The sequence below is a fragment of the Callithrix jacchus genome, chromosome 7 (assembly GCF_049354715.1).
Source record: "Callithrix jacchus isolate 240 chromosome 7, calJac240_pri, whole genome shotgun sequence".
NCBI lineage: Eukaryota > Metazoa > Chordata > Mammalia > Primates > Cebidae > Callithrix > Callithrix jacchus.
The window spans coordinates 145386730-145412677 of NC_133508.1; the positions used below are offsets into that span (position 1 = coordinate 145386730).

The 25948-nt window shown below is 38.0% G+C and overlaps 1 protein-coding gene across 12 annotated transcripts in view; it reads right to left on the reverse strand.

Moving 5' to 3' along the window:
* Nucleotides 1-25948, reverse strand: part of CDC14A (cell division cycle 14A) — a 194244-nt gene that overhangs the window by 47994 nt on the left and 120302 nt on the right. For all 12 annotated transcript variants that reach the window (XM_078332648.1, XM_035252283.3, XM_078332649.1 and 9 more), the window contains 2 exons: nucleotides 22452-22682; nucleotides 17278-17416 (listed from right to left, as the gene is read on the reverse strand). In XM_078332648.1, the coding sequence (XP_078188774.1) occupies nucleotides 17278-17416; nucleotides 22452-22682 (370 nt within the window). The remainder of the gene's footprint in view (nucleotides 1-17277; nucleotides 17417-22451; nucleotides 22683-25948) is intronic.

Here is a 25948-nt window from a genome sequence, read left to right on the forward strand (position 1 = left end):
GGGTGGGAGGACAAAGGGGATCAGAAAAAATAACTATTTGCTACTAGGCTTAGTACTTGGGTGACAAAATAATCTGTAAAACAAACCCCCATGACATGAGCTTACCTACGTAATAAGTCTACATATGTACCCCTGAAATTAAAAAGTTAAAGTTCCTCCCACCAAAAGAAAAAAAAAAAACGATAAAACAAAACAACTAAAAAATCCTTCCTGAAAGTTTCACTATGCCTTCAGGAAAAGAAATCATCTCTCCTCTTAAACAATGTGTACTCTCAAATCAGAACATTCTTCTTTATAGTTAAGTACTGTTTAAAGCCTTAAAGAAAAGATTAATCTTAAAATCACAGCAACATTTTACATGTGCAATCTCCTCCAAGCATGCAATTCCACATCTATGTATCATCCTACAGAAATATACACTGTGTACAAGGTACAAAAATGCTTGTTGCAGCATTATTTGCAATGGCAAAATACTGGAAAGACCCTAATGTAAAACCAGCTTATTAGATTACAAATTCATTCTGTGAAATATTATGTAGCTGCTAAAAAGTCTGAGACAGACCTACACATGGTAACAGGGAAGAGAGGCTGTACAATGAAGAATTAATGAGTGAAAAATATAAGTGAGTATAGAAAGTGTGATCCCATTTTTTTTGTTTAAAAAAGGAAGGGACAATGTTATAATGTTAACAAAAAGTTAACAGTTATCTAAAATAATGTGCACAAAGATATTTACTAGTTACCTGCAGAATAGTGATAAAGGAAACTCACTTTCTAGTACATAATGTCTACATTATGACTTTTTTTTTAACAATGTGCCTCATTTGCTTTTGTAAAAAAAGAAACTGATCAAAAAAATAAAAATAAAGATCAAAGCAGAAGAAAGTTAAGTATGAAAAGGAACCTTCAAAGTTGTTATTATAAAACATAGAAAACACATCACTATATATTTTTAACAACAGTACTTATAAGGCACCTTTAGAAGTCGGTAGAAAAGCTGTGAAAATATTAACAGCATAAGGTCAGACTGGGAGGTTGGGGGACTTTTTTAAAAATATAATATCTTACCCTACTTTCAAATAAGATGCAGTTTTTTCTTTTATTTTTGCGAATTTTTCAATATTTTCTAAATAAAGCAAAGGGGAAAAAGAAGTATCTTTAGGTCTAATTTCTACTATTGAGGCTCTAGATGTAAAATATGTTGTCCACATATAAGACTAACTTCCCATTTCTAACATCATTCTAAAATTGAAATGAGTTTAAATTATCTTAAGAAACTTCCAGTATATTCTTTAATAGATTAAATATTAAGACAAAAATCTGGTGAGTTTAAAATATATATGAATAAAATTAAAATTCCAGAAATTTATGAACACCAGTTCACTAGTGAGTGAGGCAGTATCTGCTTTCTATCGTGGTAGAAGTTACTTTTTGGAAGCAAACCAGCAAGAAGTATTTTCTGAGCTTAGGATACGTAAATTGGTGGGAGTAGCATATCACAGAGTCAATTTTTCTGGCTATAAAATATGTATTAGAAACACCTCTTTAAACATTTCTTTTAAAATTTTATACTACCTGTAAAAATATGTATTGGAAACACCTTTTTAAAAATTTCTTCCTTTGGAGAAAACTTTATAAAACCATAAAGTAGCCTCCCTTATACTTGGCATCTTCAAAAATTCTTGTTTCAGCCAGGTGCAGTGGCTCATGCCTGTAATCCCAACACATTAGGAGGCTGAGGAGGGTGGATCACTTGGGGTCAGGAGTTCGAGAATAGCCTGACCAACATGGTGAAATCCTATCTCTACTAAAAATACAAAATTAGGCCGGGCGCGGTGGCTCAAGCCTGTAATCCCAGCACTTTGGGAGGCCGAGGTGGGTGGATCATGAGGTCAACAGATCGAGACCATCCTGGTCAACATGGTGAAACCCCGTCTCTACTAAAAATTACAAAAAATTAGCTGGGCACGGTGGCGCGTGCCTGTAATCCCAGCTACTCAGGAGGCTGAGGCAGGAGAATTGACTGAACCCAGGGGGCGGAGGCTGCGGTGACCCGAGATTGCGCCATTGCACTCCAGCCTGGGGAACAAGAGTGAAACTCCGTCTCAAAAAAAAAAAAAATACAAAATTAACCATTTATGGTGGCATATGCCTGTAATCCCAGCTATTTGGGAGGCTGAGGCAAGAGAATCACTTGAAACCGGGAGGCAGAGGTTGCAGAGAGATTGCACTGCACCACTGTACTCCAGCCTAGGCAACAAGAGCAAAACTCTATCTCGGAAAAAAAAAAAAAAAAAATCTTGTTTTAATTTTTTATACCTTCAGACTTTCTACTTCATGCAATTAGCATAACTCCTTATCCGATACTTGAATTATTTTTATTTTAAGTCTGGCTGGGATACATGTGCAGGACATGCAGGTTTGTTACATAGGTAAACGTGTGCCATGGTGGTTTGCTGCTCCTATCCACCCAACACCTAGGTATTAAAACTGGCATGCCTTAGCTACTAATTCTGATTGATGCTTGAATCGTATAGCCTCCAAGTAGTAGTGAACAAACAGCAGAGCCCTTGACACAGAATGAACAATTCAGAAAATAACTGTTAAATTCATAAATGAATGTGTTGGACCTCAGGCCAAAACTCCCATTTATAAAGAGCTACTATTAAAAGAAATAGAAGATTCAGCTCTGTCATAAATAGTGAGAAATTCAGATAAATGAAACACACAGGAAGGACAGGATAAGGAGGAAAGACTGAATCCTTGTCTCTCACGAAGGGATTTCTAGTTTAGGATGAGAAAAGCAAAAAACTGAAGTCCAATATTATAAACACTACAATCAGGATTTGCACAGGACCTTGGGAAAAGTGGCCCCGTACTCAATCTGAAAAAAATCAAAGAGAAGTTCCCCAACATTCCAGAAGTATCTGGAAAGATAAGCAGGACTTACCCAGCAAAGAGTATTGCCAAGCAAAGAAAACAATGTGGGCTGAAAAAATAGTGATATCAAAGACAATTGCATGTTTATGAACACAAATTGCTTAACTTGGCTGAAGCAGAGGCTATGAGAGATGGACCCTGTGTGCCATCTTAAGGAATTTAAATTAAATCCCAAAATAAAAGGAAGATCTTTTAAGGGTCTTTAGAAACAAAAAACAAAGTGGAAACAGAGGAGAGGAAGGACCTAAGAGGCTAGTTGAAAAAAAAAGTTCCAACTCCAAAAGAAGTTATAAAATGAAAATTCTGATGCTGCTGCCAATCTAAAGATGAAAATTACAAAGTGACAACTTTCACTTGCTTGGTTTGAAAGATGCAATTTGTCCCATCTCTGGAAAGACTTGATTTGAACCTGAATATTAAAGATGAATAAGGTGTCAGAGCTGATCTGTGTGTTGCTAAGCAATGCTGTACGCAAGTGCTTCTAGAGAGAAAGCAGCACTTCACGCAAACTCCTTTTTATTGACAATGCAAACCACGCTAGCTTTTATTGTGGTGTCTATTACTCCCTAAAAGCCTCATCTCAAACAAAAGAAGTAAAACACGTATTTTTAAGTATTTAGTATTTAAAAATCAAATCTTATGAAGTTAACACACCAGCTCAAAGTATATTCTCCAAGAATATAGTGCATTTTCTAAGAGAGCATGAAATTTACTGAGCCTCTCCTAATGGAGCATGTGCTTTAAAATGACAGGAAGAGATGTGTCTTGGTTTGGACAGAGCCTTCAGAAGTATAGTCAGTGCTGGGGTCATTGTTTTCAACCAGGTCCTGGCCCTGGGTTAGTTGGGTTTAGGCCAGTCAGGTCTTATAGGATATAAGAAAATAACTAAGATACTTGGCTTATTGTGAATTAAGTTATAGTGGATTATGATATTGAGCCTTCACAGGTCTTTTTATAAATATGCTTTTAATATTTCTCTAATCAAGTTGGTTGCACTGTTAGAGCGAATATTCGTAGTTTTGAGTCCAGAACACAATGGAAGTCATTGTGCAGCTGCTTCTGTTTGTGGCTGACCTGCCCTCCTTCACTTCATTAAGTCTAGCCTAATCCCATCTCCACACAAATCTAACTCTTTATCTTCATCACTTCTTCCATCCTGGACACATTTTCCCAAAAAACCCAACCCTGACCCCAAAGTCTATCCAAAGCCATTATTTGGTCACATCAAATAGAAATGTAACCTACTTTCTAACTCAGCCTAGACCTACTCTAGACATTGAGTACCAATCTGTTCTATGTACCTTCTATTCCACTAGCCCAGAGCTATTATGGAAACAGAGACAGTTCCTGGCCTAAAGAAGTGAGCTAACAGCATGGTCTAACTTGGTATCAAAGGAGGACAGGTGGGAAGCAGTAACCAAGATGCAGGGGGTGGGAAGGCAATAGGTATTACAGGAGTTCTTTGAATGTTGCAGTACAAGTGGAAGAGTCCCTAGGAAGATGTTAAGAGATTCTGAAGGTATAAGGGAAGGCAGTTGATTGTGAAACATATAAGAAAATGAAGCTAGAAGGAAAAAAACTGAGGAAGGGAATTCTCCGAAAGATTCAACTAGCTAAATCTAGTTTACGTGTAGAACCCTACAATCAGAAGCTAGATCATTAGTGTGTCACCCCAAAATGCAAACTTCATAACTAAACCTAATACATGCTGCTTTCCTTTTTACTACTTACAATACTTATCTCTCCCATCTCTAACCCTTTTCATACAGTTTTATTCAGAGCACACGAAACAAAACAAACAAAAACCATTCATGGTAAGGAAACAGAGAAAATGGACCCCTCAATGAAAAATGGTACAGCTGCTGTGGAAAATGGTTTCACAGTTCCTCAGAAAGTTAAACACAGAATTATCACGTGATCCAGCAACTCCACTTCTCGGTATATACCCAAAATCACTGAAACAAGGGATTCAAACAGATACTTATGTAGCAATGTTCATAATAGTTGCATCATTCACAATAACCAAAAGGTGAAAATAACTCAAACGCCCATCAACAAACAAACGGTTAAATAAAATGGGACATATACATACAATGGAATATTATTCAGCCTCAAAAAGAAATTCTGATACATACTATAACATGGATGAACATTGAAAATATGCTGAGTGGGCCGGGCGTGGTGGTTCAAGCCTGTAATCCCAGCACTTTGGGAGGCCGAGGCGGGTGGATCACGAGGTCAACAGATCGAGACCATCCAGGTCAACATGGTGAAACCCCGTCTCTACTCAAAATACAAAAATTAGCTGGGCATGGTGGCATGTGCCTGTAATCCCAGCTACTTGGGAGGCTGAGGCAGGAGAATTGCTTGAACCCAGGAGGCAGAGGTTGTGGTGAGCCGAGATCGCGCCATTGCACTCCAGCCTGGGTAACAAGCACGAAACTCCGTCTCAAAAAAACAAAAAAAAGAAAAAGAAAATATGCTGAGTAAAATAAGCCAGACACAAAAGGACAAATGTTGAATGATTCCATTTACATGAGGTAGCTAGAACAGGCAAATTCATAATGTCAGAAAGTAGAATAGAGGTTTCCAGGGACTTGGGTGGGGAATGGAGGTATGGGGATCTATTGTTTATTGGGTACAAAGTTTCTGTCTGGAATGATGAAAACATTCTGGAAACAGTGGGGAAAGCTGCACAACATTGTGAACATACTTAAAGTCACTGAATTATACACATAATAATGGTTACAATTGTAAGGTTTATGGCATACATATATTTTACCATAATAAAACATTAAAAATTCAGTCTTCTATCTAGAGGAATAACTGGCATGAGTATTTAATAAACTTCTGATGCAACCACTCCCAAATATTCTGATACATATTTAATTATCCTTAATACTTGAACCCATATTAGGATTTTACTTTTGCTTAGTCAGTAGTTTCAGTGTCAACTGGCAGTCAACAAATGGGTCAGATAATGCAGCAGTAAATGTTGAAGAGAAAATTGGAAACTACCATAACCGAGTGTTAATATGAAAATGTCATTTTCAATAAGTAGTGCAAACTCAAACCTATACAGTATGCCTGTAATTCTAATAAATAAAACACAGTTTCTTGTTTTGTTAAATTCTGATTTGTATAGTATTTCAGATTATAATTTCTGTATTTTAGGAAACACAAAATTTTAAATCCTTAAAATAGGTAATTTTAAAAGTTTGGCCTATATTCCTTGACCTACTCCATGTATCTAAAAGAAAACCATAAAAGGAAATAGTACAGGTAGGCAAAGGCATACAGAGTGATATAATGGACTGTGGAGACTCAGAGAAGGTGGGGTGGGGGGCAAGGAAGATTTTAAAACTACATATTGGGTACAGTGTACACTACTCAGGTGATGGATGCACTAAAATCTTGGAGTTCATACTATATAATTCATCCATGCAACCAAAAACCACCTGTATCCCAAAAGCTATTGAAATTTTTAAAATACATTTTTAAAAAAAGGAAATGGTAGAAGTCAATCTCATCTAAAACACAAACCATTATTGTTAAACTTTTTCAAGCATTTTTCCATTTTCTTTTATTTTTAGAGACGGAGTTTCGCTCTTGTTACCCAGGCTGGAGTACAATGGCGTGATCTCAGCTCACCGCAACCTCCGCCTCCTGGGTTCAAGCAATGCTCCTGCCTCAGTCTCTGAGTAGCTGGGACTACACGCACGTGCCACCATGCCCAGCTAATTTTTGAATTTTTAGTAGAGACAGGGTTTCACCATGTTGACCAGGATGGTCTTAATCTCTTGATCTTGTGATCCACCCGCCTCAGCCTCCCAAAGTGCTGGGATTATAGGCGTGAGCCACCGCCCCCGGCCCCATTTTCTAAACAGATGTTTCTCATCTTCTTTTTGGTAATTCCTGAAATAAAAAAGCAATGGTTGAACTATTAATTTCTGATCTAGCTCAATCCAATTGTGAAACTTACCAAATGCTATCATCACCAAATTAAGATGTAGCCTAAGTTGCTATATACAGAGTAAGGATAGGCCAAACACCCTTGTTATTGAATGTGCTTCAAGGACCAGCAGCATCTCATCACCTGGGAGCCTATTAGAAACGCTTATTCTCAGGTCTCACCTCAGACCTGCCGAATCAGAAACTGCACTGAACAAGATCCCCAAATGATTCCTAGGCACGTTCATGCTTGAGAATCACTGAAGACAAAGAAAGGCTTGCAACAAAGTTAGAATGCTGCAAATATCCAACTCAGTAGAAGCTGACAAAAACACCTATGGTAATAAACTAGAACAGGAGAATTTTTGATTTATGGATTTCAGAATGAAAAAGAGCTCAACCATAATATCGTGCTTCTTAAAGATAACCTTGTTCAAAATGGAAGCTCTGCTTTACAGAGACAAAACCTCCTGTTGGAGCCAGATTCAGGTTATATGTGAGTTCTCTCTGTTTCAGGAAGAAATGTAAAATAAAAACAATGCCATATTGGGCCCCATAAGTAAAGGATCTCTGGGAACGGAAAATCCCCACGGGACCCCAACACTAGTCCCTCAGTGATCACTTTATAATGGATGAAGGCTTTAACAGAACCTGATCCCCGAGGTCAGGGGATCCTCACAGATAATGATCCCCCACAGAAAATGATACCCAAGGTCAGGGGATCATTCACACAGTAAATCTTCAATAAATAGAATCAACCAAATTGTAAAAGCAGCCTGACTCCACCTCTATACTTCTAAAGGTTGTCTCGGAGAAGGCTGAGTCCAGAGTTGGCTCAATAACAAAAAGATGCATTTTTGCATCATTTTAAGAACCTTGAAGATGTTTGATAGAAGACACATCTGGGGTTCAGCATGGTATTTTTGGTTTAAGAACTTCAGCTTTAAATAGAAGAAAAACACCTGCTGGTTGTTTTGCAAATAGAGAGCTTTATTTAAATCCTTTAAAGTTTAAATATAAAATTTCAGACTGTAACAAAGGAGAGGTTGGACAATACGTAAATTCATCGACAACTCAAAAGGATGCTAATAAACATCTCTCTTACTGCCAGTGAATAAGAGGACTGCTTGTTTAAGACACAGCAGTCAAACACCTGGACATATTTTGGTCCTCAAGGACTAGGAGGATATGACAAACCAGCCTTTCTACAGTCAGAGATCTGGAATTAACATTATCTAAAAGGCACTGATTAACTTTTCACCTTCAAAAGAATACAATCACTTTAACTTGTTCAGTCATTTTTGACAGGTGAAAACCTAACAGAGAACAATTTTACCCTCTTATTTCTTGCTTAATGAACATGTTACTTATTCATGCTTTTGCGTCATCATTGACTTCATACTCTACGTCTCTCTGATCATTAGTCTTCAAAGCCTTTTTTTCCTGAAATGTCCCTGGTATCCATCTCTAACTCTGCAGTCCAATGTCTATCCTCTTTTGTTCTAGACCAGTCTCCCTGAGATGGATGATAATAGTCTCCTTTTCAGCCTCTCTGATTCCAGTCTCCAACCACCCAATTCATCTTACACATTGTTGCAACCCAAGCTTCCTTAAATAACACTTAAGTCACACGACTCCTCTATACTCTCTTATTCATCATACTTTCTAATTTGGAGTATTCTTCCCAATAAGTAAAATTTAAAATCATATATATATATGTATATATACGTGTGTGTGTGTGTGTGTGTGTGTGTGTGTGTGTGTGTATATATATATATAGTTTTGTTTTGTTTTTTTTACAGAAACATACCAAGACCCTGAAAAACAGAAAGCAAAAAGGCAGATTTGTTGGAACCTTGAGACCTAAGTAACGAAGCGGTGGTGAGCTCCCTGGGTTTTCTTTTTGCCTTATATTGCCCAGTCGTAGGGGTGAAGAAGACAATAATCCAAAAATTCCAACACAGCTGATTTTTGGCTGCGGGGGAGGGGTGTGTGTGTGTGTGTGTGTGTGTGCGCGTGTGTGTGTGTGTTTGAGACAGAGTCTTACTCTGTTGTCAGGCTGGAGCGTGGTGGGGCGATCTCGGCTCACTGCAACCTCTGCCTCCTGGGTTCAATTAATTGCCTCGGCCTCTGAAGTAGCTGGGATTACAGGCACATGATACCATGCCCAGCTAACTTTTGTACTTTTAGCAGAGACGAGGTTTTACCATGTCGGTAATGCTGGTCTAGAACTCTTGACCTCGTGTGATCCACCAGCCTCAGCCTCCTAAAGTGCTGGGATTACAGGCGTAAGCCAACACACCCAGCCCAGAGCTGATTTTTTAAAGCTCCAATAAAAGCCTGCTCTCTCTAGTCGAAGGAACAGGAAAAGGTTATCCTAGTAAGAGAGAAAATGTTTCAACAACTGTCTCCAGCCAAACCCCACAGAAAAAAAACTGTGGCCCTAAACCTGCCAGCCAGCAAGGACTGAGAGAGGATGCTAGATTTCCACCCTGCCAGGCTGTGTGGGCATGGACCCCTATATCCTTCATCAGTCACCCATCAGAGAAGTGTCAAAGAAGGCTAAGTTGGGAGTCAGGTAATGAGATCCCCCAAATTCAGCCCCAATCGTCACTAAGGTATTATAGTGGATGGAACCCGGAAGTCCACCTCAACCAGTAGTAACCAGCAACCCTCCCCTATCAGCTGGAGTGGTGTCACAGGGGGCCTAGTGGAGAGTGAAGACTTTCACCAACACCCTTCAGTAAGGTGACCCCTATCACGGTGTCAGTGCAGACCAGATGGGGAAGCCAGAACTCCCACTTCCATCCACCAGCAACAAGAAGCTCCTTAAGCTTGGACATCAACAGAGGCTGAGTGCAGAATCCAGATTTCTGCCTCCACCTGTAAGCAGCAACATGGCACACCCCTGCCCCCCAACCCGTCTGCCACCACCTTCCCCTTCTGGAGCAGTGTAAGAAGCCAGATACAACAGAAGGTTTAAGTAAGATCCAGGGTTGCACAACATACTAGGAAAATGTCCAGGTTGACATTTTCTGACGTTGACATTGACTGAATGAAAAGAGATGATTGCTAAATGCCAACACCAAGATAAGAGATGTTACAATAATTTGACAAAGATTTAAAAGTAGCCGTGATAAAAATGCCCTAACAATTACAAAGACACGTGAAACAACTGACAAAATAAGAAGTTTCAGCAAAGAAATAAAGAAGAACCAAATAGAAAGTTTAGAATAGTAAATAACCAAAATGTAAAATTCAGTGAGTAGGTTAAATGGCAGAATGGAGAGAAGAGAGAAGTTGTGAAGTGGAAGATGGAGTAATAGAAACTACCCAATCTGAACAGCTAAGAGAAAATAAACTAAAAATAAAATGATGAAGAGAGTCCCAGAGAGCTGTGGGACTCTAACAGAAAAACGAACACACATGTCAACAGTTCCAGAAGGAGAGGAGAACGAGGACAAAGCTGAGAAAGCACTTAATAAATAGAAGCTGAAAACCTTCAACTTTGACAAGACACAAACCTAAACATACAAGAAGCTGAGTAAACCTCATAAAGGGTCATTCCAATGAAATCCACACCTAGATGAACTGCCAAAATACTGAAAAGTACAGACAGAGAAAAAAATATTGAAAGCAATGAGAAAGAAATGACGTCATACTTATGGGAGCAGGACATTTCAAATGGCAGCAGATTCTCATGAGAAATCATGGAGGACAGAAGAAAGTGGCACAATTATCAAATGATGAAAGAAAAGACTGTCAACTCATAGAGGCCAGAATCCAGTGAAAATATCTTTCGAAAGTGAAAGAGAAATTGAAACATTCTCAGATGAAAGAAAACGAAAAGGATTTGTTGCCAGCAAATCTACTCTAAAAGAATCACTAAAGGAAGTCCTCGGAACAGAAAGGAAATAACAAAAGAAGGAATCGTAGACACTAGGAAAGAAGGAAGATCCCCATAACCAATAATATGGGTAAATACAATATACTCTTTCTTCTTAAGTGTTTAAACAATGTTTGACAGTTGAAGAAAAATTATAACACTGCTGTGGTTCTCAGTATTCATTGATAAAATAAGACAATTATAAATAAAGAAGGTAAAGGGACCTAAAGAAAGGCAGCATTTTTATATCTCACTCAAACTGGTAAAATGACATTTTAAACTGTGATAAATTTTTATTTATGTATTTTAAAAATACACACACACACAAGCAAAGAGATATGCTCCAAACCACTGTAGATAAAATGAAGTTTTAAAAAAATATTCAATACACAGGAAGACAGAAAAAAGAAAACAGTAACGAAAACAGAGAGAATAAACAGAATACAAAAAAATAAAATGAGAAGCCCCAACATTTCAATAATTACATTAAATGTAATGATCTAAATATAACAGTTAAAAGCAGAAATTGACAGCGTGGATTTAAAACCATGCCTCAACTATATGCTGTCTATAAAAAACTCACATCAAAGAAAATAACCTAGGCAAGTTGAAAATCAAAGGATATAAAAAGAAATAGCATGCAAACATTGATCAAGGAAAACCAGGAGTGGCTATATTAATATCAGAGAACTGTAAGACTTTAGAGATAGAAATGTACATAATATGAGTTAATCCATCAAGAAAAAATAGCAATCCTAAACATATATACCAAGTTACAGAGCTGCAAGTACATGTAGCAAAGATTCATAGAATCAAAAGGAAAAATAGACAAATTCACAATTACAGTTGGAGCCTGCAAAACGTCTCTGATTGAAAGAACAACTAGAGAGACAATCAGCAAGGATTCAATGATTCAACAACACCATCAACCAAGCGACTCAAATTGGTACATTTATATAACACTCCATCCATCAACAGTAGAATATATACATTCTTTTCAAGTAACCATGGAACATATGCCAAGATAGAACATATTGTAGGACATAAAACAACCTCAACATATTTAAAAGAATTGAATTCATGCAGAGTGTGTTACCTGATCACAGTGGAATCAAATTAAAAATCAAGTAACAGAAAGTTAAGTAAGATAAGTGTTAGTCTCCAAATGCTTGGAAACTAAACAACACACTTCAAAATAATCCATAGATCAAAAAGCTGTCTCAGGGAAATCAAAAAACACATTGAAATGGAATGAAAATGAAAATAAAACATATCAAGATTTGTGGGACAAAGCTAAGAGAGAAATGTGTAGCACTAAATGCAAACATCAGAAAAGAATTAAAGTCTTAAATCAATAATCTAAGCTCCCACTTCGAGATCCTATAAAGAGAAGAGCAAAATAAACCTAGAGCAAGCAGAAGGAAATAATAAATACAAAAACATGAATCAATGAAATTAAAAGCAAACAAAAATATAAGGAGAAAGATCAATGAAACAGAGCTAATTCTTTGAAAACATCAATAAAATTGTCAAACTTCTTGAGAGACTGACAAAGAGGAAAAAAATACACAAATTACTAACATTAGAAATGAAGTGAAGAAAATCACTACAGACCCTGCAAACATAAAGGAATAAGGAAAAAAAAATCCTCTACAAACGTAAACTTGACAATTTAGATGAAATGGACAAATTCCTCAAAAAACAAACTACCATAACTCACCCAATATGAAATTGATTATTTGAATTGCCTTATATCTATTAAGGAAATTGAATTCATAATTTAAAAACCCCCGAAAAGAAATCCTCAGGTCCAGATAATTTCACTGGAGAATTCTACCAAGCATTTTAAGAATTCACACCAGTTTTCACAATTTCTTCCAACAAACAGAATAGAGAACGATTCCCAATTCATTTCATGAAGGTAGTATTATTCTGACACAAAACAGTACAAAAAAAGAAAACTACAAACCAATGTTACTTATGAATACAGACATAAAAATTTTTAACACACAGAATTCAACAACATATAAAAAGAATTACACACACGATCAAGTGGGGTTTATTCCAGGGACATAAGCCTCCTTCGAAATACAAAAAACAGTTGAGGTAATCTAACATATTAACAGTGTAAAGAAGAAAATCATATGATCATATCAACCAATGCAGAAGTATTTGCCAAGACTCAACACCCATTCATGATAAAACCTCTCAGAAACATAGAAATAGAGGGGAACCACTCAACTTGATAAAGAACATCTATAGAAAACCTCAATTAACATACTTAATCTAGATACTAGATGCTTTCCTCTCAAGATTGGGAGCACAACAAGGATGTCTGCACTTGTCACTCTTACTTATCACAGTGCTGGAAGTTTTAGTCTGCCCAAAAAGGGAAGAAAAGGAAATATAAGGTATACATATTAGAAAGAAATTAAAATGTCCTATTTGTGGATGAAAAAGCAAGCCCCAAGAATTTGCACATCCATACACACACATGCACACAAGACTCCTAGGTTTCAGGAAACAAAATAAACATAGAAACACCCATTGTATTCCTACATACTAGCAATGAACATGTGGACATCAAAATTAAAAATATAAATACCATTTATAATTGCTAAAAAAAAAAAAAAGTACTTGGGTGTAAATCTAACCAAAAAAAAATGGGACTTGCATCCAGAAAACTACACAACGCTGACGAAAGAAATCAAAGAAGGTCTAAATAACTGAAAGGACATATTACGGTTACGGCTTAGAAGACTCAACAATAGTAAAGATTTCAATTCTCCCCAAATTGATATAGAGAATTAACATACTTCCTATCAAAATCCCAGCAACATTATCTGTAGATATAGACAGGCTTATTCTAAAATTTATATGAAAAGGACTAGAAAGTGGAATTGCTAAGAATATTTTGTTGAAGAAGGAGAAAGCAGAAGGAATCACTCTTCCAATGTTAAGGCTCACCATATAAGTTCAGTAATCAAGAGAGTGCGGTATTGAAGGAAGGAGACACACATAGATCAATGGAACAGAATAGAGAACAAAGAAATTGATCAACACAAACATATCCAAATGATTTCTGATGCTGCTATAGAAATAACTCAGTGGAGAAACTGACTTTTCAGCAAAAATGGTACTGAAGCAACTGGACATCCATAGGCCAAAAAGAAAAAAAAAAAAAAAGAAACTTTACCTAAGTCTCACACCTTATGAAATAAACAAAAAACCTCAAAATCCATCACAGACTTGAATGTGAATGTAAAACTATAAACTTTTCAGAAAAAAAATATGAGAAATCATTGAGTCCAGGGCTAAACAAAGAGTCTTAGACAATATCAAAAAGAAAAAAATGATAAAAGGGATTTCATCAAAATTTAAAACTTTTATTCTATAAAAGACCCTATTTAATAAGAGGATGAAAAGACAAGTTATAGATTGAAAAAAAAACTTGAAAAACACTTATCAGACAAAGGACTAGTGTCTAGAATATACGAAGATCAACATTAGTCATCAAGAAAAAGCAAATTAAAACTATAAAGCAAGTTACCACTTAAAAACATCTAATGGCTTAAGTTTAAAAGGCTGACAAACCATTGCTGATGAGAACATAAATAGGCATATCTACTTTGGAAAACTGTTTAATAATTCTAATGCTGAATGAACACATACCCAATTATTCCATTCACAGGTATATCTCTAAAAGATAGGTGTACCAAAAAATATGAAATAGCTAATGAGGTTGAATCACTTTTCATATGTTTATTGGCCATTTGTACATTCTCTTCTACCTTTTCATGTTTCTTACACATTTTTTATTAGATTGTTTGTCTTTCTGTCATTAATTTGTAGGAGTCTAAGTATTCTGGATACAAGGACAGTGCCCATTATATGCGATGCAAATATTCTGCTACTCTCGTGCTTTTCATTTTCACTCTCTTAATAGTGTCTTACATGAAGAGAATTTTACAATTTCAACTCAGTTATAGGCAATGCTTTCTGTGTACTGCTTAAGATATATTTGTTAACTTCAAAGTAATGATGTTGGACATCTTTTCATATACATATATTACCTTTTATGAGATATCTGGCCAAGTCTTTTGCCTATTTAAAAAATTAGTTTTTAAAATTGTTTATTTATAATTTTTAATATATGTGTAAAGTCTTTTGTCATATATTTACTGCCTGTCTTTTAATTAGTAGATTTTTTAAATTTTGCTAAAAATTTTTAAACATTGACTTTGATCCTGCAACCTTACTAATTTCACTTTTTAGTTCTAAGTTTTCTTTTCTTTTTTTTTTATTGCACTGGTTAAGATTTCCAGTATATTAGAAGTAGTGAGAGTAGACACCCTTGTTTTGTTCCTGATCTTACAGAAAAGCATCATCATTAAATATAATTTTAGCTGTAGAGTTTTCATAGATTATTTTTATCTGAATGAGGAAATTTTCTTCTATTTCTAGTTTATGGAAAGTTTCTATTAAAAATGGGTACTAAACTTTTTCAAATTTTGTACCTCCATTGAGATAATCATACAATTTTTCTCCTTTTTGTGTTAATGTGGGTGAATTATACTGATTTTCTAATATTGAGCCATGATAGTGATGATGTACTATCTTTTTTATATAGCTGGATTTGATATGCAATGTTTGTTTAGGAACTCAGTGTTTATGATCATGAGGAATATTCACCATCTGTATATCATTATGGAAGAGTTTCTGTTCAAATCATTTACCTATTTGATATTAAGTTGTTTTCTTGAGTTTTGAGAGTTCTTTATATACAGTTCAAGTATCTATAAATTTAAAAGCCTTTCTTCAGCCTAAAGTGCCTGACAGGCAATAATTTTAAGAGATTGATTAAATGGTTTAAAAAACGAGCTTAGTAGTATTTGGTTTTTTTTTTAACCCTAAGACCATTTATTCAACTTTGATAATTAGTATAATGATAACCTGGCAGATACATGACACAAAGATCCAGGCTACAGGCACATAAAATGCAAAACAGAGAAACAGAGGAAGACTAGAATCTGATCAAGAATAAAGCTCCAATAACACTCCCCACAGCACTGGGGGCTCCCTCACAGCACTGGGGGCTCCCTCACAGCACTGGGGACTTCCTCACAGAAAAAAAATAAAAGCTCCAATAACAGAATTATTTTATTTGTACCTCACCGGTAAAAACAGAGATATTCCTGCCTTTTTAATGATTTTGTTCTTGCATATTTTTTCTAAAGCATTCATTATATTTCTGCATCATTCTCTTAAGCTAAAGTATAACTGCTCATTTTTCAGCACTTCTTTTCTTAATCGGTTATTACCTCTACGACTGGCAACTAAAGTAAATAATTCCTCAGCAGGCTCAAATCCTCTTAATCATTTCAGATGCTAAGAGTTTACTTATGGCATCTTTCTATAAAATTCATTATCATTTCTTTATGAATTCACACATGATCATGATTATTTAAATTGGAAAGGAATAATTACATTTAAATTGGAAAGGAATAATTATACGAAAAAGAATGCTACTCAAAAGAGAGCCATGGGCCGGGCATAGTGGCTCACACCTGTAATCCCCACACTTTGGGAACCCGAGGTAGGAGGATTGCTTGAGCCCAGGAGTTCAAAACCAGCCTTGGCAACATAGTGAGACCCTCATCTCTACAAAAAATAAAAAAATTAAAGTTAATATAAAATAAAGAGAGTGAACCCAGCATAAAAAGAAAAAGATGAAGTTTCAGTAAAAGATATCTCTACTGGATAATATTTTAGAGCTGGAGCTAGATCAACCAGTACATTTCATCTTCTCATTTTATTAATGAGTACATTGAGGTAAGTTCTAACATTCTAAGAAGAAAGGATTGGGTCCTACAGGTTAAATCTCTCCATCTCTTCAGCTGACGCTGGACAAAAAGCTAATGAATGGGTATGTGAATAAATGAATGAATGAATGAATAATTATTCTAAATAATGGTCATAAAGCTAGTTAGTGGCAGAGCCAGAACTAAAAACCCAGTTCTCCTCCCTTTTCTTCTCTGGTAACTTCTTGGGTGTATTCATAAGTTGTACCTACGTTAGCAGTTTAGTTAGCTTTCAGGAGAGCAGCAATCTTACCAAAATCACTGAGTGACCTTAATTGTGTTTTTTTTTCCATTATACTTTAAGACATGCAAACAAAAGAAAAGAATGAAAAGTGCCAAGTGGGATGACATAAGAAAATTGCACTGTAGCCAGATCACACATAGAAAATGACAGAAAAAGGGTAGGCAGAGATGGCTCTGTGATTTTCTTCTCACTCTCACCTGATCTAAGAGATATAAAAGGTACAAAGTTAGAATGCATTAGCTGTCAAATCAACAATATTCTATTAGAGGCACACATTTCTCTTAATAACGCAGCCATTTTATAACCACAGGCTGATGTGGTCCACAGCCAGGGGAACAAGAGGTGGAAAGGATCAGGAACAGGATGTAATGTGATAATGGGGACAATATACTTACTCTTCCAGGAAGTGCTGCTGGGGTCCTATAATAGATCCTGGCCGGCATATTCTAATCCAAGCAATTATTTCACCATGTGTAAACCTGTAGTGTTTCATTACATAACAGGCTATCAATGTCCCTGTTCTTCCAAGACCAGCTGTAAAAGAGGGAAACAGGATAAGAAATATAAAGTCTAGCAAATTACTCCCACAAAAAAAAAAAAAATTCAAACCTTGCCCAGAAACTGCTCTGCATTCAAGTGTGATGATACTATCAACAGCTAATAGACATAACTGCTATCATGTAAAACTCTATTTTTCTTTAAACAATGGAAAGGGCAAAATGAAGCTGCCATAGATTTGGGGGCAAGAAAGTGATGTGATAAAAGCAAATGGGTCTGGCAGCAGCATTACTGGCTGGACTGGAAAAGGCAGAGATAGAAGCAAGAGAGATGAGATGGAAGGCCGGGGCAGGGAAGCAAGGGTGGCTGAAGGGGGTTGGGACGAGGGTGAGCAACTGCAACAAGGAGGAAAAGCTGAACTAGAAATCCATTTGGACAGGTCACAGGGGAAGTTACAGGTAACTGACATTTCTGACCTAGAAAACTGTACAATGTTGACTTCATCCATGAAAACATTTAGTTATAAAAAGAAATAAGGAAAAAAATTGTGTGTGTGTGTGTGTGTGTGTGTGCGTGCGCGCGCGCGCATGTGTAAAAGAAAACAAAATAGGGGACATTGAAGCTTCAGTTTTTACATGTTCAAGAATCTTCTGCTTTTGAGGGATCCTTCTGTCAGCTTTCTCTGGTCAAACAATAAAGGTAGTCTTCTCTTATCTCACAGTACTTGGGAGCACACAGTATTTCAGCAAATCTAAGACTACCATCCTGTAGTATTTAAGTACTACCAAGAAAGAAAAAATTAAACTATGACATGCTATCCATTTTAAGAACCATTCTAATTTCAGAAATGTTAAAATGTGAAAAAGGTATGTCTTTAAATCAGTGTTCCTCAACCTTTTTTACGTGATTGTTCCTTTCAGGAGCCTCTTTAGATATTTTTTTCCTAATTGGGCCCCATGAAATTTCACTGTCACAGACATACTGCATATCTGTTTATGAAAATTTGTGCTTTATACAAAAAAAGTTTTCCATCCCCCAAAAAAATTTTTCCCCCTTGGGGACAATACTGCTTGGACTGAGAATACATATTGAAAATGCAAATTAAATGACAAGCAAGCTCATGTCTACAGATGCTTGACATTTTATTCCCATTAACCCTTTCTTTTTAAGAAGTATTCATACTCTGTTTTATTAGATGAGGGGGGTGTGTGTGTGTGTCTTCTGTTTTCATCTGAAGGAACTCTTGCCCCAGATCAAAGATTAACATTCTTTGAAGGAGTGAGGTTTAATTATGGTCTCAGTGGAGCTCTTCTTTCACCACTAAGAGTTATAAGTAATTTGCCTTGTATTTCACCCAGTGCCTATCGCTGTTAATTCCCTACATGCCTGGCAGACTACAGGCAACCGTACAGATAAAACACAGGTGACATCCTGGAGCAGAGGCCAGGGCCTAGTGGGTTTCCAGAGTTCTTCCTTTAAGTCACCAATTTGGGTGTCTCTCCGGAGAGAAAAGGGCCTTCCTTCCTTATGGCGACAACACTCTCTCTCACTGCTCCCCTCTGTGCAAAGCCCTGTCTGGCTCCCTCCCTTAGGCTCCTAGTCACACTCACAACCAAAAAGGAGGTGCAGGAAATTTTTAAATTTCTCTGAAACTAAAGCAGCTTCCCCCTTTTAAAAAAGAGTCTATAATTTTGATCTATAAAAAGAAAGTACTTAGCACTCAATAGTTAGGAGCTCTTACCACAACTGAACAGAATAGGAACATTTCACTAACTTTCTATAAAAACTTTAAGAAAATTTTTAAAGCATTTGTAATTAAAGGGCTCCCTGGCACAGCATGACAAGATGTAGAAAAGTGTTCTATTTATACCAAGTCAAACACCAATTGCTTTACAGTTCCAGGCATTTTCTGAAAGCCCTATAGAACATCAATAATCACATACTGGAATATCACAATGTTGCTGTATTTTAGATTACTATTTGTGGTAGAGAATTTCAAGAATTCATAGCCATCTGTTTTATCAACCACAGACTGAAATGCAGATATTGAAACGTTGTAATACCCAGCAGATTGGTTTCTAGTTTATCTCGGTATAAAATACTTTATGTTGAGGCAGGACATATTCATTCTCTTTTCAGTCGCTACCAAAGTTCACTCGACATAGGATAAGATTCTCTTTCCCTCCTTCTTTTAGTTCAATTAAAATACTGAGTGCTGCTTGAATTCCCAGAAAAATCAAGCTGACTTAATTAGGTCAGATGTCAAAATAATTAACAAGCCTAAAGTAGATACATATGCTGTGAAAAGCAATACAGCTGTAACTAAACTGTAATCTGGTGGCTCAAGCCTGTAATCCCAGCACTTTGGGAGGCCGAGGCGGGTGGATCGCGAGGTCAAGAGATCGAGACCATCCTGGTCAACATGATGAAACCCCGTCTCTACTAAAAATACAAAAAATTAGCTGGACATGGTGGCATGTGTCTGTAATCCCAGCTACTCTGGAGGCTGAGGCAGGAGAATTGCCTGAACCCAGGAGGCGGAGGTTGCGGTGAGCCGAGATCACGCCATTGCACTCCAGCCTGGGTAACAAGAGCGAAACTCCGTCTCAAAAAAAAAAAAAAAAAAACAAGAAGCCTATATGTGTGAGCAAGTGAGCAAGTGGAAGAAAATAAAACAACACTCTCAAAAAGACGTCACCACATATAAATGTGACCATCCTCTACAAGAACTGACTTCAGTGTTAAAGGTTCCAATTTAATATAAAAACATCTGCAATACAGGCCAGGCATGGTGGCTCACACCTGTAATCCCCACACTTTAGGAGGCTGAGGCGGGCGGATCACCTGAGGTGAGGAGTTCGAGACCAGCCTGGCCAACATGGCAAAACCCCATCTCTACTAGAAATATAAAAAATCAGCCAGGCGTGGTGGTGGGTACCTGTAATCCCAGATACTCGGGAGACTGAGGCAGGAGAATTGATTAAACCCGGGAGGTAGAGGCTGCAGTGAGCCAAGATCACACCACTGTACTCCAGCCTGGGTGACAGAGCAAGACTCTTTGTTTCAAAAAAAAAAATTTGCAATATAAAATACATATATTTTTTAAAAGGTAAACTTTCACAGGTCAAGGATATAGAGAAAATATCTGTAACAAGAATGCTTACACCATAGAGTTTCATTTGCACAATGTCTCTCAGGTAGAAATACTACCAAGAAACACAGAGTTTTAATGAAAGCTTTGCAGTTCTCCTTGAATTTGTCAATCCACGATACGGATGGTTAATCCACAGGTAAACTCTACGACACAGTAATCATAAAACTACCTGAATTAGGAAATAAGGCCAATTAATCTTAGGAAAAAAATACGATTTTTATGACACAAAACTAAACTTTGAAAAAGAAGATACGATTATCTCCTACTAATGTTGGTATGAACATTCCCATTAGCTCTCAAGGTCTACTGCTGTTTAATATATGTGATATGCGGGCTTTTTCTTGCACCTCGGCAATTTTTAACAAAATGCAATGGAAAAACATACTGCAAATGGAATCACACGGGAAAAAGCCAACTCAATGCCACCCCACTCTGGCCTGAAAGCAGCACCCACAAATGAACCAGCAAGTGACACCTTCCTAACAGACCCCACGCCAGAAACAAGAAGATGTCCCACAAAGCCAGGGCCCATCCTGCTAAGAAACGGGGAGGGCAGGGAGGGAGAGCTCTGTCCACCCAGGAAGACGGAGCATGGCATGGGGGGCAGGCCACGTGCTGCTCATTTCCATCTCTCTGGGTCTCTGGGAAACTGCGGCTTCCCGTTTTTGCACATGTTCGCAAAGTACCTCCACCTACTCAAATCTTAAACATAGAAACAAGGGCCTACAAAACGGCATTTTAATTTCTGTCAGAACCAAAGCCATACTCGTCTGAATAAGTCAGTTACAGCAGCACTAGGCACATGAAAAGAACAGCACCCTCCCCAACACCTACTAGATGATTAGCATAAAACGAGAGGGAAACCGGGTCTAGATCCAAAACCACGAGTTCAGCACCACCCAGCGGCACTAGGAGAAACTGCGCGTGAGGAATTTGAGGCTCCAGCCCAGGGCAGCCCAAGTGATTTCTCCTCACTGCAACCAAAGACCCAGCAAAATATCTGGAATCCTTTCAGTATTATCCATACTTTAAAAATCTAGAATAGAATGGATTTTGAGCCTCCTCGAAGTCTAACAACTAAGCTTAGAGCAAATGGCTTGTCATATTTTCTGAGTAGCTGACATGGGGTTGCCAGATAAAATAGAGAATGCACGTTCCCTGCAATATTTGGGACATACTTACACTTTTTTTTAAAGTATTCATTGTTTATCTAACATCCAAATTTAATGAGGCAGCCTATATTTTTATTTGCTAAATCTGGCAATCCTAAGCCTTCTATACTCTGAACAACTCCTGCCCCAAAGTATCCACCCCCAGAGATCAGAGATTTGCAAAACCAAGTCTTTATGTTTATTCCAAGAGGCAGCATCACATCAGCAGCAAGTGAGCCAGTCAATCAGTAAGCTAGCCAATTGCTTCTAGCAACAGGCATGGAAGACACTCTGCTCCATGAAGTCGAAGACTAGTAGGGGCGGGAGAGGCAGAGACTGGAATGGGGATCAGATAACTGGGTCATAAAACAGAACCACAACAGTGCAAGAGAATGGGGAAGAGATGAGCAATTCTGAAAACAACAAAAGAGAGAGGGAAACTAACAACCCTTGCCTCTTGACAATTTTACCTACAGCCTAATGACACTGCTACTGTAATTTCCCCTCATTGTGGCACGTGGGCCTGGAAAGGCAAGGTCTGGAAAACTGGCATATCAAGAAAGCTACACCACCACCAACTGTCCACACCCAAGCAATCCTTTCTTTAAGAAGGGGTTACTAAAATGAGCTTGTGTCCCAGTTGTCTGAAATTACAAACCTCACTGTTTTCTCAGACACTAAACAAGTTTCGTTTTATGTTATCTGCTCTTTTTTTGGCCCACCCGTTCCATAAGCGCAGCCACCACCACGGAGGCCTTGCACACACCTTTGCAGTGAACGGCGATGGCCCCTTCGGTGTTCTCACAGATGTTCAGGAACCTTCGCACGATGTTGTCACTGGGTGTGCTGCCATCTATGAAGAAGAGGTCATAGTGCTCGAAGCCAGCGTCTGTGAAGCGTTTTGCCTCATAAATCTTTTTGTTCAGCCTCACGACTGCAGTCACATTATGCTTTTTGAAATAAGGAAAGTAGGCTTCCGGGGCGTGAAGAGGATAACCTAAAGGAAGAAAAGGGCAGTAAGCAAAAGGCATACATTACATCTTCCATAACACAGAAATACAAAACCCTCAACAATGAAGTGTACACATCTCAACAAAGCTTGTGGGGAAAGTGTGTTGTGTGAGCAAGCTACTAAAAGCATCAGGCTGCGTAACTGTAAGCACCATAGGAGGTTAAAAAGAAAACTCTAAGCACTGAAAGTACGTCATTCAAGTTCAAGCTCTCAACTTCTAGGATTCGAATCCTGGGAGCACACTCTTCTCACTCCCAAAACAAAGGCGTTCTTGAAGTACTCAAATGTGCACAGAAGACCTAGAATCGTTCTTGGTGACTTTATTCTCCCTTGAGCGTTATTCTTCACTTGACAAATATTTTTCAACTACAGTTAAAGCTTTTTTGCCAGATGTAAGTTTTAATTCGTAGTACAATGCCCTGCAAAAGCAATGATTATGAAGCACGTACTCTGTATGTCACAATTGCATATCATTTCAAATTCTCAAAACCATCTCTTAAGAATGCCTAACTCAGAAAAATAAAAATAAATAAGTAAATAAGTAAGAAAAACAAAACACACACACACACACAAAGAATGACTAACTCCATTTAACAGATTAAGAAACTAAAAGAGGGGGTTTTGGGGAGATATTGGTAAAAAAAAAAAAAAAATTCAGTTAGAAAGGAGTACTTCCCAGAGATCTACTGTACAGCATGGTGACCATAATAACAATATATTATATACTTGAAAGTCATTTAGAAAGCATAATTTAAGTCTTCTCACCACAAAAAAAAATGATAAATATGTGAATACGTAAGTAAAACTTGACTTAGCCATTCTACAATGTATACGTATTTCAAAACACGTTGTATACAATATATAATTTTTATTTATCAGTTAAAATATAAATATTTGTAAGTTAAAAATGAAACTAAAATAACTTTCGTAGACATTTCCTTTGTTTGAGGGAGGAAGATGCTCTTGTCTTTAAACCCCCTTTTGTTTTTGGGCGGCTCCACCACCGTGTGAGTGTTCCTGGGAGCACTTAGCCTCAGCCAATCAGCCAAGGCAACCAGTGGGGGCTTTGACCATCATAGGCCTTGCTTGGCTGCTCCAAGGGTTAAAGGGACTAATTTCCCAGCCCACTGATGGCCACATCTGTAACCCATTCAGGATTCACCGATTCCTGGACACACCAGCTGAGTGAAATGATCTCATTTGGAATCCATTCATGATGGTCGGTTCCAGGGATGGCAGCAGCCAGCAAAGTGACCTGGACTGTTTCTGCGCCATGCCCTTGGCTGTATTTCTTGCAGTCTTGGATCCCTGTTATGCTAGTCAGTGCTCAGCTCCAAGCCAACTCTGCTATGCTCCGTGACACTGGGGCTGCGGTCCATATACTTCCTACATTTCCCAGACTACTTTTCCATCTGGCTTCCTATCGGTTGTAAAAATGGGAGGCACTGAAGTGCAACCTGAGAGGAGGAAGGAACAACTTCCTGTGCTCCTGGCAGCATCACTTCAGCAGCAGGAAACAGGAGCAGCCAGAACCCCCCGCTTACCTTGGCTCTCAGGCCACCATCCTGCCACACTCACCTCTGAGGCTGGATGGAGCCCTCATGGTCTCCACTCTTCAACCCCCAAATCCAAACACCAGCTTGTGACATCCTCGTTACAGGTCAGAGCACCAGCCGTGTGGCTCCTCCTCAGAGCTCCCAGGTTCTGTTAACCCTACTTTTGTCCCTTTCGTGCCCCCAAGCCTTAAAGGTACTAGCTATTTTCTCCAACATATTCTGGTTTCTTCCGTGTTGCCTTTTTCTTTTCTAGTCTTTTTTGAAACGAATTCCTTGTATTAAATTCTCTCTGTTTGAAATGCCTCGTGTGGTTCCCATTTTCCCGCTTGGGTCCTGTTCACCTTTTAAGCCCAGTTCTCCAGCCTTCTCTTAAAGTCTATAAGCTACCCAACACATTCCAAAAACTGCCTTTTACCAGAGTTGGTTCTACCGCCTGAAACCAACAGCCCTAACTGGTACACTTGGCCAGGGACACACGAAGGATGAAGGCAGAATTGGAAGGCAGGCCCAATTAATCCGCAGCTCAGACACGTGATTTTCACAGACCATGACGCTTTTGAGCAAACAGGTAATACAGAGATTATTGAAAATCTTCTGTGTAGAAACAATAACTTGAGAAAACATGCTTTTCTAACTGCAAAAATCAAGTCTGTTTTTCTAGTTGGTTTACTTGCTCAAATTATTTCCCTGAAATAGATTTATAGCCTAAAGTAAAAACTAACTGTAGCTGGCATTAAGAAATAACAGTTTTTCTATCACGTGAGGAATGGGAGGGAGAAGAACACAAACACATGGGAAGCCTGCCTGGGTGTGGCGGGCTGGTGAGAGCTTCTGTCCCTGGGTTGCTAGCATACCTGGGACCTCTGTGACAGCACCTGTCACACATTGTGTTAGCAACTGGTTCAGTGCCTTTCCTCTTCGTCCCTGCAAGAAAGGCTGCAAGAATCTCTTTTCATATATGAATTTCCATCAGGAGTCAATGGCAGCATAGCTAATATGCCTAAATAGACTATTAAGAGAAATGACATGTATCTTTTGAGAAAAAAACACTGGACAGAAATTGTCCAAATATGGCAACAGGGCACTGAAATAACAATAACAACAATAACTGCACCTAACATCTACGAAGCACTAACTATGTGCTAGCCACTATGCTAAGTGCTTTATGTGGATTATCTCATTAAAACTTGCAATTACTCAATTTCTAGTGCCTGGAAAAGCTAACTGGCCCATACACATACAAATAGTAAGAGGCAAAGCCAGTATTTCAATCCTGGCAGTCAAATTCCAACACCTGTGCTGGGACTAATTTCAGGTGAGATTCAACTTGATTCTGTTAAGACTCCAAATAAGAGAACATGATATGAACATGAGGTGTTAGAGTTGCTGAGCAGGTTTTACAAAAATCCTTAAAACTGTGTAGAATAAATGATAATGAACCATGGAAATGTCCTATGACCTGTGAACAACTGTTGGTGGCTGTTATGGATGTAGGTGGATGATTTTTGTGGGAGACTGATTTTAGCAACGTCTATAATGTGCAGACCCAGAGCTGATGGAGCCTTCAGCTCCTCACTCCCTCTGGCCACAAGATGGTATGCTGGCATCACTGAGCCACACAGAGTCTGGGAGTTGAGCTGACCAAACACATGAACAGGGTATCAGAGTCTAAAGAGATTTTCAAATTCATCTCTT